The sequence below is a fragment of the Phoxinus phoxinus genome (assembly GCF_949152265.1).
Source record: "Phoxinus phoxinus genome assembly, chromosome: 16".
NCBI classification, from domain to species: domain Eukaryota; kingdom Metazoa; phylum Chordata; class Actinopteri; order Cypriniformes; family Leuciscidae; genus Phoxinus; species Phoxinus phoxinus.
Genome location: NC_136891.1, coordinates 17,673,577 through 17,696,528, shown reverse-complemented (window position 1 = coordinate 17,696,528; position 22,952 = coordinate 17,673,577). Strand labels below are relative to the sequence as shown.

The following is a 22,952-nucleotide window of genomic DNA, read 5'->3' as shown; positions in this document are numbered from 1 at the left end:
TTATGCAAAGGTTTTAAGGTTAACTGTTGTTTTATGAATTGCAACACTTGCTGCAACCTGTCAAACCTAAGCCCATTTCTAATACTTTTTAACCTAAATTAATTTGTTAAAGACTACTTTTTTTTTTTTTTTTTTTTTACTAAAATTGACTAAAACCTTTTTGTGTTTTCGTCAACTAAAACTTGACTAAAACCATCAAGTTTATAAGTGACTAAAATGTGACTAAAACTAAAAAGCATTTTCGTCAAAAAGACTAAGACTAAAACTAAAACTTAAAGGGCTGCCAAAAACAACACTGCCTGGGGAACACCAGTGAGAACAGAGCTAATCTCAAACTTGAAACCACCCAAATAAATGAATTGAGAACGGCCCGTAAAATAGGATTTAAACCACTTCAAAGCTGTCCCCGCCTAACACAAAAAACTTGTTCAAAGCTGCTTTTATATCAAGAAGGATGAGAATGGAAATTTGGACCAGTCAGAAGCCATCAAGAAATCCATTGGTGACTTTGACCAAAGCTGAAAGTATTATATATACCTTGATGTGCCTAGTCTGAATGTTAGTGGAAGAGCACGCTTCACAGGGCATGTTACAACATGCTAAAACAGAGGCAACTAACGATTATTTTGTTAATCGATTAGTTGGCCGATTATTCCTTTGATTAATCGGATAAAAAGCTAAATATTCTCTTTTATTTCATTGACAAAACACACTATTCCACATCCTCCCAATGCTGTCCTTCTAACAAACGTACCATCTGAGTGCTATGATGTATAGGGAATATATCTATCCTATATGCAAAAGAGCTATAAAGTAAAAAGGACAGTTTAAATCCCTACATTAAAGGGCACCTATTATGGAATTTTGAAATTGACCTTTCATGTAGTGTGTAATATAGATCTAAGTGAACAAAAACATCCTGCAAAGTTTGAAATATGAAAGTGCACCGTATATAAAGTTATTGTCTTTCAAAAGTGGGAGTCGACTCTGAGTCATTTTTATGAATCGTTAGAAGACCGAAGCTTTTTCTCTGACTAGATGACGTCAACTTGTCAAGTTATTTGAATACGATACGCCCACTTATTGCGCTCCAAGGCCAGCAGGGAAAATATCATGGCGACGAGACGCTGTGTTCTCAAGTGCGACTCAAAAGCCAACTTTTTTCATCTGCCCAAGGAGGAGCATTTGAAGACTAAGTGGCTACAATTCATATATACAACTATACCACAGAAGTGTAGTCCGAGCCTTGTGCTTTGTTCGCGCCATTTTGAAGACGATTGCTTTTTAAATGCAATCAAACTTGGATTCGCGAGCTGGCTGATATTGAAGGAAGGTTCATTTCTAAGTGTATTTGCATCAGCTTCCTCCTCCGTATCACAACCTGTAAGTGTTATTAATAATTGTTGCTTTTATGTTTTATGTAGCATGCTTAATAATTATTTTGTTTGTTGTGTAAGCACCGTAGCTTCTAGGTCTTCAATGACAATTGTTTTGAGATATGTGAAGTTTGTCGTTGTTTTCGGAGTTGTCTTAAAGAATAGAGTAATACCTCGTAGTAACGTAACTGCATTTTTAGGGCCCAAGCCTTGAAAAGGCGAAGGCACTATTGTTTTCCATAGGATTTTATTATATTTTACTACCTTTTGGGCACTTTTGGGGGCCTTAACGTGCTCAAAAACTCTTGAAACTTTGCACACGGGTCAGAACCTGCGGCCATATAAAACACTTATAAAAGTATAAAACACTTGATGGCACAATATAACTATTTTTAATAGACTTTTCGAGCATGTTAAGGGCCCCAAAAGTGCCAGAGAATTTGCACAGGATCAAGGAGAGGATTGAAGAGGATCATTTTTCAATATTGGAACTTGAGTGAAATACAAAGCCTATAATAAAGAATAGTTTAGCATCCAAAATTTTTAATTATATATATATATATATATATATATATATATATATATATATATATATATATATATATATATATATAATATTATTATTATATATAGAATAATAATATACATGTTAAAAATAGGGAGGGGGAAAAAAATATACACACATACGGTATATATATATATATATATATATATATATATATATAATTTAACCCTAAAGGCACCGGGGTGGTGGATTTTTATATATATATATATATATATAAATAAATAAATATAGCTGCAAGCAGCGATGGAGGGCCCAAGCCGGCGCTGCTTGCAGCTATATTTATTTATTTATATATATATATATATATATATATATATATATATATATATATATATATATATATATATATATATATTTTTTTTTTTTTTTTTTGTTTTTTACTGAAGCTGGTACCCGGGCGTGGCAGGGGGGCTCGGCAGCGCCCACTGGAATGGGATTCAAAAACATGTCCATATATCAAACACGCTTGCATGTAATAATATGAAACTCGGTACACATATAGATCTCATCGGGCCGAACAACTTTCGTGCTCTAAGTTTTACGCCAGTCCAACAGGAAGTCGGCTATTATGGGTTGTATGGAAACGCATGTTCTGGCATTTGAATCACTTCTCCTAGAGAATTCATCCAATGACCACGAAACTCGGTCAGCATGAAGTCAAGACATGGAGGATGATAAATTGCCAGGGGATTTTTGATATCTCGAACGGTTTGGCCGTGGCGAGGAAACAAATTTATGGCGAATATTGGAAACAGGAAGTGTGTTATAACATCCTCATACATTAACTGATCTTGATGAAACTTCAGCAGTGTGTTTGTTGTAAGAGGCCGATCACATGGATGTGACTATTGTGAGTCAAAGTTATACGCCACCAACTGGTAGCAGGAAGTGTCACTTTCAAAATGCTTTGAAATCACCCTCTTATTTTTACTGATTTACTTCAAACTTAATCTGTATAATGTAAACACACGGCAGATGTAGACCTGTGAAAGGATTATTGATATCTTAAATACTGTTGCCATGGCAACGCATCAAACTTTAATATTCTTTTTTAAAGTTTTTGAGACTCTTAGCATGCTTGAATTTGCATGAAACTCGACAGACACTTTACATTTATTGCCTAGTACACTTGTGCAAAGTTTCAGAAACGGGCGTGGTAAGGGGCTCAGTAGCGCCACCTTTAGTCAAAAATGGGGTATTAGTTTTACCTACAGTAACAAAAATCGGTATCTATATTTATCTCCCCGAGCCGGACAACTTTCTAATTTACAGTCATTAACTCCGACCAACAGGAAGTCAGATATTTTGGTTTGAATTTTGGTTACTTTTTGGAGCATTTTCCCTCTGCCCCTCTGCGTCTCTGTGTGTGTGTGTGTGTGTGTGTGTGTGAGGAGGGGGGCTAGTTTAGTTTAACCCTTTCTCTGCTGTGTGCAAATTCTCTGGCACTTTTGGGGCCCTTAACATGCTCGAAAAGTCTATTAAAAATAGTTATATTGTGCCATCAAGTGTTTTATACTATGTATACATATGTTTTCTTCTTTTAAACGGTTTATTAAACTACACTCATTTCAGTTAATTCAACACGGCATTTTTATGTATATTTAAACATAATCAAAGTCTACTTTCTGTCACAATTAGGATTTTTTTTTTTTTTTTTTCTGTCTCTGTCTCCCTCTGTCTGTCCTTCCCCTCCCCGTCACTCCATCAGTCTCTCTCTCTCTCTCTCTCTCTCTCTGTGTGTGTGTGTGTGTGTGTGTGTGTGTGGGGCTGGGTGTCTGTTACAGTGACAAGATTTTAACCTTTTCATTGCTGCGTGCAAATTTCTGCCTGCATTAAAAGATAAAGAAATCTCTTGGCTTGTCTTTTACGCACACGCACGCACACACACACACACACACACACACACACACACACACACACACACACACACACACACACACACACACACACACACACACACACACACACACACACACACACGCATTGCAATCTTGACATCGCAGTATGTTCATTATAGCCTTAATAAAATAGTCAACCTAACATATAAAAATTACACTGCTCTGTTTAAATAGTCAGTTGTACAGTTTGTGCCGTTCACAGTAAGCACCGCTCCACTGTGATGTTTCAAAGCACATTTTTGCGCATTTGAAGAGGATCATTTTTCAATATTGGAACTTGAGTGAAATACAAAGCCTATAATAAAGAATAGTTTAGCATCCAAAACTTTTAATAATATATATATATATATATATATATATATATATATATATGTATATGTATATATAATATTATTATTATATATAGAATAATAATATACATGTTAAAAATAGGGAGGGGGAAAAAAATATACACACATACGGTATATATATATATATATATATATAATTTAACCCTAAAGGCACCGGGGTGGTGGATTTTTATATATATATATAAATAAATAAATATAGCTGCAAGCAGCGATGGCACCGGCTTGGGCCCGTAATCGCTGCTTGCAGCTATATATATATATATATATATATATATATATATATAAGGTTTATTTTAGGAACATTTTAAAGGGCACCTATTATGACATTTAAAATGTTCCTAATGTTGTTTAGGGAGTCCCCAACAACAGTTTTACATGCATGCAATTAGGGCTGTAGTCAACCAAGTAAATGCTTAGTCGACCAAAGTCCTGTCCTGAGCAACGATCAGTCGACTAAAAAAAAAAAAAAAAAAAACGCGATGTTTTGCATTTTGATTAAACATTATTAATTTTGTCAGAGCATTTATAAAACAAAAACGAAAAACATCAATAATACATAAAAAAATATAATAATAATACAATTCTTTGAAAATTAAAAAAGCAGGAAAATATACTGAGACGCCCCAAGTATCTGTACTTCTACTTGAGTACGAGAAGTGAGACGGACTATTTTCTTTAGCGGAAGCAATATAAATCGTTTTTAAATCCATAAACTCCTTTTAAAATCAATTTTTAGTGTCAAATTATTTATTTATTTGGTAGGTAGTCATGTAATAAGCGGTATAATGTAGAGTTTGTCTTACATGTACTTCATCATGAGGCACACACGCGCGCGGTCTCTTTCTCTCTCCCTCTGCCGTGCACGCGCTGCGCGGTTTGGAGCACAGTCTCTGTCTCGCGGGCGCGCTCGCTCGCTCGCTCTAGATTCCGGGAGAAACTTTTTGCAGGCATCAGTGAGCTATATATTTAATATAATTATTAAAATATAATTATTGATTTTTCAGTAGACTATTTTTTGCTGCCCCCTCAGCACTCGGCACCCTACGCACAGTGCGTGATGTGATGCGCGTGGTGGGAGCGGCAGCGCTGAATGCACCTTGTTGAAAAGTGTCTGCATGATTCACGTAGGTCACATTTTCAGGTCGGAAAATCCGGAATTCTGATTAGTAGCGGATGTAGCGTTCTACCTGAGTGAATACAGCAAAACTACCTCTATTCCGTAGTGAGCGCAAGCAGCAGTGCAGCCAGCCACATGTGCGCTTACCGAGTGTTGCGTTGTTCTACATGGTGCGCTAAACTGTGGCGCTGTCACAAAATAGCCTAAATTAAAGCATTTAAAGTTGGGGATAAAACATATGCTAATTATATTTAGAATACAGTAATATATAAATGCTTATAAGGAATAAATATCAAGGAGTAAATCAATGAAAATTTCTTTATTGGTGAAAAAAAAAAAAAAAAATGCAACTGCATGGTCGACCAATGAGAATGTCAGTCGACCAAGACGGCATCGACCGATTAGTCGACTAAACGACTAAAGTTGACAGCCCTACATGCAATGACAAAAAACACTTTTGTTGTCGTATAATATGCATTTATTTTTCCTGATTTGCTCACCGACTCTCAAATGATTCGTTCAACGACTCGTTTTCTAAACCCCTCCTCTGCGAGACGCTAATCTGCGATTGGTCAGATGACCCAGCAGTGTTTACAGAGATAATACTTATTTTTAACACGGAGTACAATGATGCTTTTATCAATTAAATTGTGTTATAATAATGATTATAGTCCACTGCTTTATAGTTTGTAGTAAAAAAACGAAAAATAAGATAAAGAATTTAATGTTATGTTAGCGAGCATAGCCCAGAGTTCATATTGTAAAAGCACAATCAGTCTTTGTTTGCGTTAGCCCGATGCATAAACATAACGTTTTTACACACAAAAAAATGCAGTTACGTTACTACGAGGTATTATTCTATTCTTTAAGACAACTCCGAAAACAACGACAAACACTTTACATATCTCAATACAATTGCCATTGAAGACCTAGAAGCTAAACGGTGCTTACACAACAAACAAAATAATTATTAAGCATGCTACATAAAACATAAAAGCAACAATTATTAATAACACTTACAGGTTGTGATACGGAGGAGGAAGCTGATGCAAATACACTTGGAACTGAACCTTCCTTCAATATCAGCCCGGCTCGCAAATCCAAGTTTGATTGCATTTAAGTTGGTAAAGCAATCGTCTTCAAAATGGCTCGAACAAAGCACAAGGCTCGGACTACACTTCTGTGGTATAGTGAATTGTAGCCACTTCAAATGCTCCTCCTTGGGCAGATGAAAAAAGTTTGCTTTTGAGTCGCACTTCAGAACACAGCGTCTCGTCGCCATGATATTTTACCTGGCCTTGGAGCACAATAAGTGGGCGTATCGTATTCAAATAACTTGACAAGTTGACGTCATCTAGTCAGAGAAAAAGCTTCGGTCTTCTAACGATTCATAAAAATGACTCAGAGTCGACTCTTACTTTTGAAAGACAATAACTTTATATATGGTGCACTTTCATATTTCAAACTTTGCAGGATGTTTTTGTTCACTTAGATCTATGTTACACACTACATGAAAGGTACATTTCAAAATTCCATAATAGGTGCCCTTTAAATGTCATAATAGGTGCCCTTTAAAATGAAGATAATGATAAAGATAAAGAAAAACAAAAACACAAACTCAGTGTTAACAGATAAGTGGTATGTTCTCCAGGAACATATACATTCACTTTGTACACAGTTACACAGCTCACTCTTTTTTTCCTCCACTATTTTTAGGTGCATTTTGTTCATAGAAATGTGTTATTCAGTGCTGTGATTTGATGTGACTGGTGGAAGATAATGACATTCGTTGTCGATTTTTATTATCGATTTTATCGATTAGTTGTTGCAGCCCCAATTCTATTTCAATAGTGTATCATGTTATGTATATGACAGATCTTACTGTATTTTCATTATAAAAGTAATCATTACAGACATCACTGTGTGCTGTCAAAGCCACTTTAGGACTGAAAGCCGTCCAGACCGCGCAACTAAAATTATAAGTGCAAAATGCAACCATAACCAATCATAAAAATAAAAAATAATATATTTTTTTAAGTAGGGCTGCATGATTAATTGCAATTTACATGAAATCGCACTTTAATTAATTTGGCTTATCGTAATTATGAAATCGTAAAAGCTGCAATTATTTTTTTTATGCGCAGCTTGTCATTGATGTACGGCTCTGTAAACGCTGCTCCATCTGAAAGCACTGTGAGTCATGTCACCTTTATTTATATAGTGCTTTTTACAATGCAGATTGTATCAAGGCAGCTTCACAGTGCTAACAATAAAATAATACAAAAAAAAGTTTGTTTCTAGAAGAAAATCGCGTCATCGTCCACTTTAAAGGGATGGTTCGGAGTAATTTCAACCTAAAGGACCCTAGGTTGAAATTACTCCTTTGCAGGCTCTAATGGATCCAAGGTTGTATCTCGTGAATTACCCCAATAATAATGCCCGAAATGGTACCAAACTTCTACAGTAGTACAAATAGGTTATGTACTCATAAAACAAGCCATTGGAAAGTTTGTTAGTACATCAGGAGTTTATTTAAAGTTTGACTCGAGGTCATGGTGCAAAGGACCCTAGGTTGAAATTACTCCGAACCATTCCTTTAAGTAAGGCAGATCAATAATATTGTTGAATATTAAATGTCCCCAATTTAGCAAGCCAAAAGCCAAGGCAACACTGGCAAGAAACCAAAACTCTATCAGGTGACCGAATGGAGAAACCAGGCTCAGTCGGGGGCCAGTTCTCCTCTTCTCTCCTCCTCTTTAAATCACTTAACGTGCATTTGAAAAAAGCAACATGCGTCAAACATCTTTCCAAACATGAGAAGCATTTATGAACCTCTTGTCCAGAACCTCTTGTGCTTTTACTCCAAACTCACTTCATAACGACAGTTGAGCATCCTTCTGTGAGATGATGTAGCTTTTTACACAAATAAGGCAGTTGTATGTTTATAAGTCATGTTTAATCAATCAAAGCGTTTCGATCTTCTGTTTATTAAGCTACAGCGATAGTAAGATGCCTGATAGAGATTTCCTGGAATGATGTGCTTTATCTTACTTCTGTGGTGGGGCATATTCGTACGTCTGCGTGAGACGCCCTCTGGTATTCAGATGGAGCAGCATTTACTATCGATCAGCCGTGCTGCACTAACAAAGCTGCGCATAAAATTATCGGTTTCATTGCGATTCATTGTGCAGCCCTATTTTAAAGTCATATGATCATCATTGTCACGATTAATCTTTGCGGTCCCTTTGGAATACTCTTGAGTACTACGCTCCGATTGACTGCCAATGAAAAAATGTTAATTACATTTTTCTTATTTTTTTGTCACTACTGCGAACTATCCACCGCACAGAATATGAAGAATAACAAGAACTTTAGGAGTGATCTACCAGCACAATAATGCACTAATCATCTACTCATCGTTATCGACAAAATATCGAGGTATAATTTTTTTTGTCAAAATCGCACTCCCCTAATATGCATAACCCCCCCCCCCCCTTTACTGTCCTATCAAGTACTATCAAGAGAAAGGAATTTTTTTTTACAAAAAACAATACCTTATATGGTTGTATTGTTCTTGTATGCAAATTGCTTTACTTGTTGGTTTTAGTGAAACTACGGATACCTCTGTGGTCGATACTGAGATTTTAAAAAACGTAACGATACCAGACTTTCTGCAGTTACCGGTAGTTGATTGTGCCTAACAACACTCCATAACTGTATTGCAGTCACTGCAATGCTTGGCCTCTTGTGGCTTATTGCTTTCAAATTCATTGTACAGTGCAGGATATGTATCAAACGATGATATGGGCACAAGTCTAGTGAAGTGTTGTGCTGTTGAACAGACTGCAGAAGTCGAATTTACCTTATTTGAGAAGAGAAGTGCACAATCTCTCAAGCACCTTCATTTCAAGAAATTTTTTTTTCATCACTCGCATAAGATGATGCTGATGCTTTTTCTTTTTCTCTTTTGTTTCTAGGCCAGAAGACATGTCTTCATCTGCATGGCGTGTTCCCATACATCTATGTGCCGTATGACGGATTTGGACAGGAAGCAGATCGTTACCTTCGACAGGTGGCCTACAGTATTGACAGAGCCCTGAATGTCAGCATGGGAAACCCCTCATCTAATGTGCAGCACATCTTTAAAGTGGTTCTGGTGTCTGGCATGTACGTGTAAAAAGGCACGCAAGTGCACACTAGTGTTTGCTTGGATGGCTACTAGGAGTTGGTGATTTGGCAAAAATACCATATCACAATTTTTTTTCATGCAATGTCACAGACCATGATCTTATCATGATTCTTTTTCATGTTGGTTTATAAGACAATTTTGCAAGTTTTTTTGTGTGCAAGTTTGTCTTTTGTTATTTGATTAACATTAAGGACACAGACAGCAGCAGGTATTAGATGGATATTAGGACCTAATGCACGGATCCAGTACTGCCACGCTTCGGAATCAGATTTTCTCCTAACTATTTACGGTCACTAAAAACAAAACCGATTCGGTTTACATAAATACTTGCCAAGACAAACATTTTGACACACATTTGTGTGTGTTTGAGCATGCACTAGATGCCCAAAGTATACTTTGGCTTCTCTGCTTTCCGCTCTGTCTCAGAGTACGTGCACAAAAAGCCGCCTGACAGTCCAACAAATTAAACTTGACGAAGCATGTGAAAGCCCAAAGTGCAGTGAATTACGATAACTTAAGGGTCTTTCACTACGGGTATTTATAGGAACTCTGTTATAAGAACTAGCCACCAGGGCGGTCCCCCGAGAACTGAACTATATATTTTCTGGTTGCAGTCGCACCGCCAGTAGGAACTCTGAAGTGACATAAGCCGTCACTTACATCCTGCCACTCTGGCTGTTGTGTGGGTCTTTTATTTTAATCGGCAGACTTTTATTTCGACGGCACTGAGAACGCCAGAACCTGAGCACACAGCACTCTAATATGTTATTAGATGGAAATGTTAAACAAAGAAAGTAAACTGTATACGAAAAAGTATTCTAGCGTTTGCCGTGTGGTTAATGCCCAATGTCGCTAGATAAGCAGAAAGCATAATTATTTTCGCTTGGTCTCTTCAAAGTCGCATTGGATTTCATCCTTAGCGTAAAGGTTGAGATGTGCCAGGACTTTGGCATCGGTCCATCAATCGCTGTTTTCCATGTTCGTGGATTTAGTTAATGATGTAAATGTATAGGCTATAAACGTGTTTACATTGCTTTTTAAAAATGGTGGGTGCTGGTGTTTCGCATGCGTTTGACCAACCAACGTACATTTACGCCACTGGAAGTTCCTACTGTGCTGGGTTAGATCCTACTCTGAAGTAGAGCCTTACGATTCATTTAAAAGTTTGTAGTTCGGATATAAACGATGTCTACGGTAATGATCAAAACTGACCTGAACATACATTTTGTATTTAACACTTACACATTTAAATACTGTAATTTATGTTTTAAATAAAAATTAAATCTATGATCAGGTACACAAATAGCATGTACAAATTTTAACAAATGAAGCATAAAAGATTCTGAACCGCCTGAATAGAAACCATGACTACTTTAGTCAAGTTTTATAATCCCAGTTGCTTCTTTTTATTTATAACAACAGCATAACATTAACAACAGGCAAAATAAATGTACAAAGTCTGTTTTCAAATGGAGAACATAAAATGACAGGGGAGTCTTATCACCTCCCCATGAATGTAAATATTTGTTAAAAACTACTCTTTAAAAGTTTTGTGTTGTTTGATGGGCTAAAGAGTGAAGAGAATGGAACACGCAGGAATATTCGCTTCAATACACATATTGTATTGTCTAGAATCCGTCTAACATTCTTGTCTAGAATGTGACACATGCATTCGCTGAAATACGCAAAAATTGTCAGAAATAGATCCGGTTTTCATCTATGCATTTACACAGAACTTCTCTCGCAGAGATAATTCATTTCCACAAAGCTGTAGTTGTTATTTAGATGTTTATTAGTGAATTAAAGGTTATGTAGTAGATAATTTAATAATTTAGGAAGTTCTAAATAAGTGGATCATATTACAAGCTGCATACGGTGGCCATGCCCCACTAGTCCTTTGCTTTGGACTCATTCACAGTCTCGATGATAGTAAGTAGCACAGCACAAAGCTTCATGTGCTTGTTGTCTCCTAATTAGGAAATAGATTAATATCAAGTATGCTTTTTAAAACAAATAACTTAGGAAAGGAAACTGTATATTCATGCATTGTGCGCATGTCAAAAGATTAATTCCGTTTTTTTAAGCTTGTCACACAAATGCGCACGTCAACTCGATAATTTTATCAATTGAAGAAATCAATTGTGGAGCTCTGTAATTCGATTTTTTTTTTTTATGAATAGGAAACTTGTAGAGCTGTCCAATTGAACTGTGTTTAGTATAAATGCAATTACAATGATTAATTTTAGGAGCATTTTAAAGTAAAAAATAACCATAAGATATTGCATACAGCCATGCTCATAAGTGCTGTTTGAAGGCAAAACACTTTGGGTTCACTTTTTCATTCTGTGTAGTTAAAAAAATATTTGGTCATTATTATACAAATACTATATAAAACTAATCTCATGCAACAAGGGGCACAGTTTGTGGTCAGATGAAACAAAAAAATAGCTTTTTTGGCAGCAAACACTTAAGATGGGGTTGGTGCACACAGGGATAAAAAGTACCCCATGTGTAAAATGAAATACTCTGCTGTATATTTAATGCTGTGGGCCTAATTTTCTGCCAGAGGTCCTGGACATCTTGTTCAGATACATGGCATCATGGATTGGATCAAATACCAACAGATAAAAAATCGAAACCTAACAGCCGGGGCTAGAAATCTTATAACGGGCCATGTTTGGATCTTCCAACAGGACAGTGATCCAAAAACAAATATCAAAATCAAAACAAAAATGGGTCACTGAGCACAAAACCAAGATCTGCAATGGCCATCCCAGTCCCTGGCCTGAACACTATAGAAAATGAGTGGGCTGAACTGAAGAGAAGAAGCACCAACATGGATCTGGGAATCTGCAGGATCTGGAGAGATTCTGAATGGAGGAATGGTCTCTGATCTCTTGTCAGGTGTTCTCCAAACTCATCAGGCATTATAGGAGAAAACTCAGAGCTGTTATCTTGGCAAAAGGAGGTTGCAAAAAGTATTTAATAAAAGGGTGCCAATAATTGTGGCCAACGTGTTTTGGAGAAAAACATTTATTTCATAATGTGATTTAGCCCCACTTTCAATTCTCTTGCTTCAATGAAAGGTTAGAATTTTGGCAATTTTTTGAATGAAAGATCAAAAGGATAAACAATGCAGATTTATTTTTTACAGCCAGTTTTGATCATATTTACCAGGGGTGCCAACAATTTTGGCCATGACTGTATATATATATATATATATATATATATATATTTTTTTTTGATAGAGTAATGGTTTCAATAGCTTACACACCACAGAGGGGGGCTTTATTTGAAACTTTGAACTAAATTTACAAAAAAAGACAAGTAAACAGTAATAAAATAAGATCAAATTTCAAACGATAGGACAAATAAATACAATAGAATAAAGAGACAAATGACTGCTGTCACTTTAAGAGCTTATGCACAGATCCAGTATACTGTTACTCAACACGCGTGTTCTTTCTCAACTATTTACATTCCAAATCTGGCTGTATTTACTTGAATATTCGTTGTTTACCTATTGAAACATCTGGACAAAGATCTGACCGTCTTATCTCTCCACAGGCCTTTCTATGGATACCATATGAAGGAAAAAACCTTTATGAAGATTTACCTATACAACCCACAGATGGTCAAAAGGTGAGTCCTAGTATGTGTGTGGGTGTGTAAAAGGATATCAAAAAGTACTGACACTTCTGTATCAGTGCAGCAGTATCATGAATTTCAGGTACAACTCAATTTGGTACAAGCGAAACTGTCTGATTGACAAGCGTTTGCTTTTGAATTCACTTGAGTGAATGTTGTCTAGGCATCTTACATTACAGACACTGCCATTTATTGCTCTCTGATTAAAAAAAAATCTGTATTTAATTTAAAAAAATATATATTTCCATATCCTGATCAATATTGTCCTACAATGAATGTTCATATTTAAGGCTATGAAAACAAACATGGTGAATGTAACCTTGCAGTCTATCTACCTTGCAGTCTATCCAAAAAAGGGGTCAAACAAATCACATTTCATTTTAAATTTGCAACATAATATAAAAACAAAATAATGCCTTTTAAAGTAGTAGTTCAATTTACTAAACTTAAAATAAAAATAAATAAAAGCAAAACTGATATCATGAAAATACACTTCTAGGTTTGAAATTCTTTAGCACATTTATGTTTACCAACAAAAACTAATATTTTAGCAAAATATATTTATAATTTAGTATTAATGTATATTTTAGTCAGAATTATTGCACTCCTATTCTATTGTGCTCCGTCTGTTCGGCGCGTATGCACGCGGTGGCGCTCGTTCACGGAAGTTTAGCCTGCAGAAGCTCGTCCACTCATGACAGCAAAATGGAAATATTTTCTTGACTTTCTAACATTTACAGATGGAAATTTGTCCGTGGAATGTAAGTTATGCACTAAGGGAATTTTTGGATGTCACTTCAGCTTAAAGATTATTAATAGAGGTATATTTGTTTCCACCAATCGCTGCACAAGTGAAGTTTACGTATGATGATGAAAGCATGTTAATACGAGACGTCCCGGAACCTGCATAGAGAATGCATTGCAGTGCCTGCAGTTTGAAAAAAAAAAACTTTGTATGGAAGTCTATGGGAACACTTCTGCCAGAGGGAAATCGCCCAAAAAGAGGCGGTCCTCCACAGAATGTGACTTAATGCTGATTGGACTATATGCAGAGGCAGAACAACAGTGACTGCTAGCGTAACTCTGTGGTTGAATGTGATTGAAAAAGTTTATGATGGATGGATGCACTTTTTTTTAGCTTCATACTGATAGTTGCAATTCACTGCCATTATCAAGCTCGGGAAGCACCAGGGTGTTTATTAAAGGTGACATAATATGCCCATTTTCACAAGATGTAATATAAATCTATGGTGATCATTTATAATTTTTCGGTGTGAGCAAAAACGAGCCGTATTTAATCATAAATAACACGGCCATTTTTGCCACCATATCCTAAATATTGGGTGCATTTTATTAATTTGGGCATTTTCCCCCGACTCCCTGAGAATGTCTGACCCTGCTTCAAGAGAAGCCTCACTAATCGATAAAATGAATGTGAAAATTAATTTTAATGATGAAATGGTACAAACAAATTTTTTTTTAAATCACAATTGCGAAGTGCATTAGCTGTCTAGCATTAATATTAGGCTACTATAGCAACATTTTAGTTGAGAACAGTCCAGTCTAAGCCTCAGACGTCACGCCCACGGAGTGTTGGCTGAACGCCTGATGCCTATGGCACACAAAATTGGAAACACTTTCCAGGAGATTTGTGCGTTTCGTTCCTTAACGGTCCACCTGGAAAACTGGTCCATCAGCTTCATCTCATCCTCATGGACTGCACCAGACTTACTATTTCTTAAGGACCTTCTGTTTCGCAGTCACATTTTGACTAGCACATTTGACACATTTAACCTATGAACTTCCTGCTCCATGAAGTAGCTCGACTGAGTAGGCTATTGGTCGTAGTTAGTTGACTTTACTGAATTGTTGTTTGTCACCAGTTGCACTTCAGGCTTTTCTAATCTACCATAAAATTATGCATCTGTTAAAAGGGTCACAACATGTGTTTCGTGTTAGTGAAACTGAAGTGTATGTTTTGCAGTAAAGCAGATACAATTAATTACTATTTGGTGATTGTGGTATCCTGCTAACTTGTATGTATTTTTGGTAAAGCCACTGAAATTATGTATCCAAGATGCATTTATATCTGGTGGTCTAAAATGTTTTCTTTTCTTTTTTTATGAATACAAATTTTGAACACATGTTGGCCTAGGTAATTTTCCTTTTTGTTTTAAATATTATTCAGAGTCTGCCATCTGTATTTGCTCGGTAGCTTTTAGCTTCATAGTTGTAGTAGCAACAGGTTAAAGGTCCGACAAACACTTGAATGGGCCACATATTTTTTTCTAGCGGGGGATACTTTACGTCATCGGCACCTTTCGTTTTTTCAGGCGCCCCATCTTTAGTGCTCCGCTGGCAATGGCTCTGCAATGAGCATGTTTATATGCACACTGCTACGCTGTTAAATAAAAAAAAAACAGCTTATTGAAATAACCAGGTTTACAGGAAAACCAATAAACCAATGAGTATTCTAACATGTCAGCAGGAAACTTACAGACTCATATTTCCTCTCATACAGTTACAGATGCAGCCTTTTGTCTGTACCACTTCTACTTTGACTCTTCTTTCTTGACCTAGGAAATTCTAAAAATAGTTTGTTTAAAAATAGTTGGTTCTAAAAATCTGATATCGCATGTTGCCAATTTACCAAAAGTATTTTGCCACCACAGGTTGCCAGTTTGGGGAAAACACAGCATATTGCAGCCATTGAAGCCAGCGAACAAACTGGGTCAGAGATCGCAGATTCTACCTGACCAAAAAAGCCTCCGCACCCATCTAAAAATCTCTATGAATGGGAGCGTATTAAAACTCATATCAACTCATCATAAATCAATAAATCAACTCATTACCTTAGTGTGTAAGTCACCTCGCATTCCATTGTCAATTGCGCTCGTTCCCATAGCGTGTCCTCAATCTGGCAACCAGCATGAGTGTCAAGTCTGAGCAGGAGGAGGCGGGGAAACAACTCTCTCCAATATTTAGAATTTGGACTACAGTACCCATTTCAACCGCTAGCTGTCAGTCTCACATACTGCACCTTTAATTGAGAAAAGCTTTGTTATATGGCATTGTTTTCATTAAATTAATATTGTTTACAAATTAAATATCTGGTTTTATCTGTGCTTTTTTGTGCTGTACTGAATAGAGATTCATGAAATTGGTATCTACTACTGAAAATTCAGTACCAAAGTAATATTTAGTGATGTGGTGTGTTCTAGAATTTAGGGGTGGGTGGACAAAATGTCCCCACAAAGATGTTAAGATCCAAAATCCTGGTCCTTGTGGGGAAATTTTTTGGTCCCCATAAGGAAAACCTTTTTCGCCTAAGACAACTTGTCACATTTTTTAAATGTGAAAAAACGAAATATGTGATGGGTAGGTTTAGGGTTAGTGGATAGAATATACAGTTTGTACAGTATAACAACCATTGTCTCCGAAAAGTCCTCAAAGAACGCGTGTGTGTATCGTGTTTGGTGTTACTGATTGAATGCATGTTTTCTCTTTGTAGGGTGAGTGAACTCCTGCAGGGTGGAGCTGTAATGAATAAGAGTTTTCAGCCCCATGAAGCTCATATTCCCTTCCTGCTGCAGCTCTTTATCGATTACAACCTCTACGGCATGAACATGATCAGTCTTGCTGCTGTTAAGTTTCGTAAAAGCAGTGCAACAGGTAATGCATACAGACATTCAATCATACACACAAGAAGTAGTCTTGCTTTGCCAGACTTTTGATTATCAAAAGTCTGATTCATATTGCCCACAGTGCTGCCCACTTAGAAAGAGATTATCTGACCAACATGTAAAACAGCAGGATGGTCAACTAGTCCAAAATCCAAGTTTATATAGATTTTTTTTCTTCTGTTTTTTTTAGCTTTAATGTTTTTAGCAGTGATGCTTCTAACTGGATTAATGTAGAGGCTCAACTTCTGAAGATTTGGAATAATACCTTTTAATTAGGGATGCACTTTTACCACACATTTTATGCAAATTAGTCCCAGTCTCTACATAATCTGCCGTCACGGCGTGTTGAGTTTGTCTTTTTTTTTTTATATATCGCGCTGCCTTTCTGCTAGGGCAGTATTTTGATTTTCTGTTGTGATTGTGAAAAATTTCACCAATTGTAGGTCATTCATGCTGAAACAAGAATTGCCATAGAAACTTATATCATCGTTCAGTGAGAAAACGGGACTGTAATGTTTTCACCTTTACGTGTAAAAACACTAAGGGAAGCAGATTAAGAAGGTGATAAAGATGCCGGATATCAAATTTAGTAATAATGTCACTGATTAAGCCCTATCACTCGATAAAATTATCACATTTCTGAGTGTTTTTGAAAGTTTTGTATTTTTTTTGGTTTAATAATTAACATTACATTTGCGATAATGACTCTCACTCGGCTTGTGAATTAGCAGAACTTACTCGCACCCACTTCAAAACTGTTCACAAGCTTCTAAGGATTTGATTTTGGTTGTCATTTGCTGAAATAAATACAAAAAAAAATAGTGTGTCAGTGTCTGTCTGGTGAATGTGACCCTCTCCGATTCTCCTCTGTGGTCATTTGTGAAAGTGAATATTTACAATGACAACAATAAATCTTCAGTTACATTTTTACTTTCCAAAAAAGAAATGTATGAACTTCTGTCAGCTTGTTGAACACATTTTTTATTTGGATATTTCTACCATTTAATGGCTGAAGCAGCAGCGATTGCCCAGTGCGTGACACTATTCACGGTCTTGCATCGATGAAATTGGTGCCTGGATCTGAATAGATAGGTGTGGTGAATAGGTGGATGTGTCTATTTTGCACTCTTGACATTTTATTGTCACCTTTTTCATTTCAGTTTTCGTATTTACGTTTTCCCTGATATGATTGTAAAGTGCTTTGGGTGTACACTAGTACATATGAAAGCGCTATATATAAATGCCTCATTCCATTTAATTTAATTAATTAATTTGTTCATTCGTTCGGCAAAGGACCCACATGTGACTTTTTTTGTGTGTTCACATAGCTAATCCGACAAAAGTCTCCAAGTCAGTCAAGTCATCTTCATAATATACATATTATACTTCAATGTAGATTGTTTCAAAGCAGCTTTACAGAGATAAACTTATAATTTAAGGTAACATTGTTTTGGATTTATAGCGGTTCTTGAATATAGATATTTTCCAGCTAAAGTTAGTTTTGATTGATTCACTTCCGTCGAAGTGATCATTTGTTATTAAATTAGGGGCCGCTAAGACGACACAGTTTTTCTCTAAACAGACTTTAAACGCAAACCTGTGATAAACGCTGATGGCGCTCATGTGTGCAATATGAATTAATTCTATAGTTATATGCGTTTGAATATATATGCGCAGATTTCTAATTCCCTGCAAACCATGCCTAAACAAACTACTTGTCTTAAATTTTGATACAGAATTTTATTTTATCACTTCGTGGTAGGTACGTGAGCCGAATTTCCCCACAACGCTTTATCTGTAGAGTTTAGTTTAGTTTAGTTTAGCACTACGTTGACATCGGGTTCAGGCGAAGGTCCTTGGGATAAACAAAGACACTAAAATTAGCGTAGATGCCATTCTTCTTATGATTTTACATTTTATTTACATTTATTCATTTAGCAGACGCTTTTATCCAAAGCGACTTACAAATGAGAAACAATAGAAGCAATTAAACTAGCAGTAGGACAACAGTATGTAAGTGCTATAACCCACAGTACAATCCAAGTTTTTTTTTTTTTTTTTTTTGTAGAATAGAAAAGAAAGTGTTAGTGTTAGTAGTACTGGATCAAGTGCTCAAGTGCTGCCGAAAAAGATACGTCTTCAGCAGTTTCTTAAAGATGGCTACAGACTCAGCAGCTCTGGCTGAGTTAGGCAGATCATTCCACCAGCAGGGAACAGTCATGGTGAAGGTCCGAGAGAGAGATTTCGTGCCTCTTTGAGATGGCACCACCAGACGCCGCTCACTTGCAGAGCGTAAGTTTCTGGATGGCACATAAGTCTGAATTAATGAGTTCAGGTACAGGGGAGCAGTGCCAGTGGTTGTTCTGTAGGCAAATTAGAATCTCTGTTTTTTTTTTATGATGTAACGAGTACATCAAGATTTATGGAAAGTGTTCCCAGTTCCGCCTGACCTAATCTATGCAGCCTAACATTGAATTATAGAAGTCTATAATGTATTATGTGAATGCTAGGCCAAAGAGATGTGTCTTTAATCTAGCTTTGAACTGACAGAGTGTGTCTGCTTCCCGGACAATGGTAGGAAGACTGTTCCAAAGTTTTGGTGCTAAATAGGAAAAGGATCTACCGCCAGCAGTCGATTTTGATATTCTAGGAATTATTAACTGGCCGGAATTTTTAGATTGCAATAGACGTGAAGGACTATAATGCATTAAGAGCTTGCTCAAGTACTGCGGAGCTAAACCATTTAGTGCTTTGTAAGTAATCAGCAATATTTTACAATTTATACGATGTTTAATAGGCAGCCAATGCAGTGTTGACCAAACGGGGCTAATATAGTCATACTTCCTGGTTCTGGTAAGAACTCGAGCTGCTGCATTTTGAACTAGCTGTAGTTTGTTTATTAAGCGTGCAGAGCAACCACCCAGTAGAGCATTACAATAATCTAGCCTTGAGGTCATGAACGCATAAACTAATTATTCCGCATTTGTCAATGAGAGCATATGGCGTAATTTAAATATATATTTAAGAAAAATGCGGTTTTACATATACTAGACACGTGACTTTCAAATGAAAGATTGGTATCAAAGGGTTCCTAACCGACGACTAAGACTTAACAGAGCAGCCATCAAGTGTTAGACACTATTCTAGGTTATTATGTGTGGAAGTTTTTTGTCCAATAATTAGAATCTCTGTTTTTTCAGAATTTAGTAGTAGGAAATTACTAGTCATCCAATTTTTTATATCAGCTATGCATTCCGTTAATTTTGTGAATGTATGTTTTTTTCTCTTGAGACTACACACACACAGGGTGTACTTTACTGTCTTATTGTAACCACTTTTTAAAATGTATTTAGAGGTATGAAGTTAGAGTATAAAAGACAGTTTAGAGATCGGTTTCTCCGGCTGTATTCATATTTTCATTCATATATGCACTTGCATAATTTGCTCACAAAAATACATTTTCAAATGAAAGAATAATTTTACCCGGAATCATTTGACATCAGTCTGGCCAGGACTTGTATTGAGTTGAGAACTGTTATTATATGTAGTTTTTTTACACTTTGCACCTCTATTACTACTTGTTTCTGTAGGAGAGCAGATGTTGAATATAGGGGGCAGCACCAGCCCATGGAAGAATCCCTGTATGTCCAAACTCAGTGACAGCGAGCTGAGAGATACAATGTGTACTCGCTGGGAGGAGGACAACATACCAAGGTGTGTTTGTGTTGTTGCTATATGTCAATACATACCAGCATTCATTGTATGTCATTTTTACTTTTATTTAATGTTTGTTTTGCAGTTCTCTGGTTTTAGAGGAGGTGGAACGGATGAGTGTGTGTGAGCTGGAGGTCGATGCCGTGGCTCCTGATGTACTCAACCGTTTAGAGATTGAGAGTAAGGATTGTTTTTTTTTTTTGTGAGAATGAGCTGTGAATCTGTGATTGCATAGCCTACATCACTAATCAGTAATCGGTGTGGTTGTACAAAAAAAAAAGGGGTTGGCACACTTCCAGTGTTTTATTTCACTGATTATATTACTTTTTAAATACAGACATTATGTAAAAAATTTACTTTACATATGTTTGTGCCAAATTACTTGATTTAGATTAATTTTCTTTTTAACAGCCACACATTGCTGCAAGTTTAAAAACTATGCTTTGGGTGACTGACATATCCTTTCTATTGTCTGGGACTTGTCAGGATGGATAGCATTAAAGCCCAAAGTATACTTTGGTTTTTACATGTATGCTAGGGGTGCAACGATTCAAATTACTCACAATTTGGTTTGTATCACGGTTTTAGGGTCACTGTTTCAGTACGATTCGGTATGTGCTATGTTTAGGGGGGAAAAGGACTACTGTCAAAAAAATTAAAATAAATTAAGAACAAATACCAAAATTGAAGATAAACCTTATTAAAGTTACTTAAGCTATTCAATCTAGAGCAGTGAGTGTTGTCCTTGTCTTTTGTTGTTTGATTAACATTAAAAACAAAGACAGCAGGAATATTAGCCTGCTGTCACTTTATGATCTAATGCACGGATATCAAGCATTCTGGCAGGTCACATTAGTCAAGCTCGCATCAGCTGACTATCAGCTGATCCACGTCTACCTATCGGAATACGACGCCTATCAATGTATACATATATAAGCTCCTTCAGTATTATCAGCAGCTATTGCGTTTCTCAGGAATTAATTACCCTCCTCCCTCCCCAGCTCCTCCTCTCGCCCAGTCAGGATTTGACGCCGATCACTGTATACATATTTAAAGGTCCCATGACATGAAATTTTCACTTTCTGCGTTTTTTTTTTACATTAATATGAGTTCCCCTAGCCTATATATAGTCCCCAAGTTTCTAGAAATTTCAATCGGTGTAAATCGAGCTTTTGCTATCTTTCTCTGCCTTTGAGAAAGTGGAAGCTCAATCGGGCTGATCTTGAATCTCCTCCTTATGACGTCATAAGGAGAAATGTTACCTCCCCTTTCTCTGCTTTGCCCGCCCAGAGAATATTTCCAGTCCATGAGAAAATGAGCTAGGAAGTAGGAATGCGTGCGCGCGATTTTAGTTTGTCCACGAGAGATATCATGGCTTTTGAGTGAGCGAAGCATAACAATTGCTCAATAATTGGATGTACAAATGAACACCGAAGCCTTTTTTTAGTTCCTTCATCCAACCAAGAACCAGTGGATTAATTTCATTTTCTCTGGAAATGCACCGACACAACTCCCCAAAGTTTTGCATGTCTGCGGCAAACATTTCACAGACGACTGTTTCCTCAACTTGGGCTAATACAGAGCTGGCCTCGATGAACGTCTGAAAATAAATCGATCGAGCTAAGCAACACTTTCTGATGTGTAATTGTTCAAGTTCAGACAGGTAATCTTTCTCTCAAAATCGTTCAATACTGTTTATGCATCAGTAAGTCAAGCCAGTGACTAAAATATCAACTTCACATCGTTTCTTTTAGTAGGATGAAAATAATCTTATTTAAATTGTGAATAAATTATATACAGAAAGCGATCAAAGAAGAATCTTTCCACACAGCGCGAGTTTATCTGGAAACTCGTTATGAAATCAATGACGCACGTTGCACTGCACAACAAAGCTCTTACTGTATTTACATCATCGTGTTTGCATTCGTGAAAGCAGAGAGAGTGCAGAAACTGCGTTGCAATAAGATCTTCATCTGCGATGCTCAATGCTCATCACGGCAACATTTTATGTGATGGGAATAGATCTAAATACTTAAAAAACTTCTGACGATTCGTTAATCTCGATAGCTGTAATAGTAAAAACGTATAATAGCTGTAATAGTAAAAGTATTCGAGAGAGTTTCACATGTAATACGTAGCCATTTCATATGCAAGCATGTCAGCCAATCACAGCAGTGGCAGGTTACACTGGATCTCACAGCAGACACGCCCCTTCAAATGGAGCGTTCAAATCAGAGGCTAAAATCAGGCTAGGAAAAATGCCTTTTATTTTTAAATTATGACTATTTTTGATCTAAAAAAACATACTAACATTATAAGGACAACCCAGGAAACATGATAAAATAATAAAATAACCCCATGTCATGGGACCTTTAAGCATCAAAATCGCTATTTTTAAAACACTAGGCTCGA

The 22,952-nt window shown here is 36.6% G+C and overlaps 1 protein-coding gene across 1 annotated transcript in view; it reads left to right on the top strand.

Moving 5' to 3' along the window:
* rev3l (REV3 like, DNA directed polymerase zeta catalytic subunit) overlaps nucleotides 1-22,952 on the top strand; it is an 85,773-nt gene that overhangs the window by 23,554 nt on the left and 39,267 nt on the right. Inside the window, exons 2-6 of the mRNA XM_079584878.1 lie at nucleotides 9,284-9,473; nucleotides 13,063-13,137; nucleotides 16,655-16,815; nucleotides 20,417-20,540; nucleotides 20,626-20,720. Coding sequence (XP_079441004.1) covers nucleotides 9,284-9,473; nucleotides 13,063-13,137; nucleotides 16,655-16,815; nucleotides 20,417-20,540; nucleotides 20,626-20,720 — 645 coding nt within the window. The remainder of the gene's footprint in view (nucleotides 1-9,283; nucleotides 9,474-13,062; nucleotides 13,138-16,654; nucleotides 16,816-20,416; nucleotides 20,541-20,625; nucleotides 20,721-22,952) is intronic.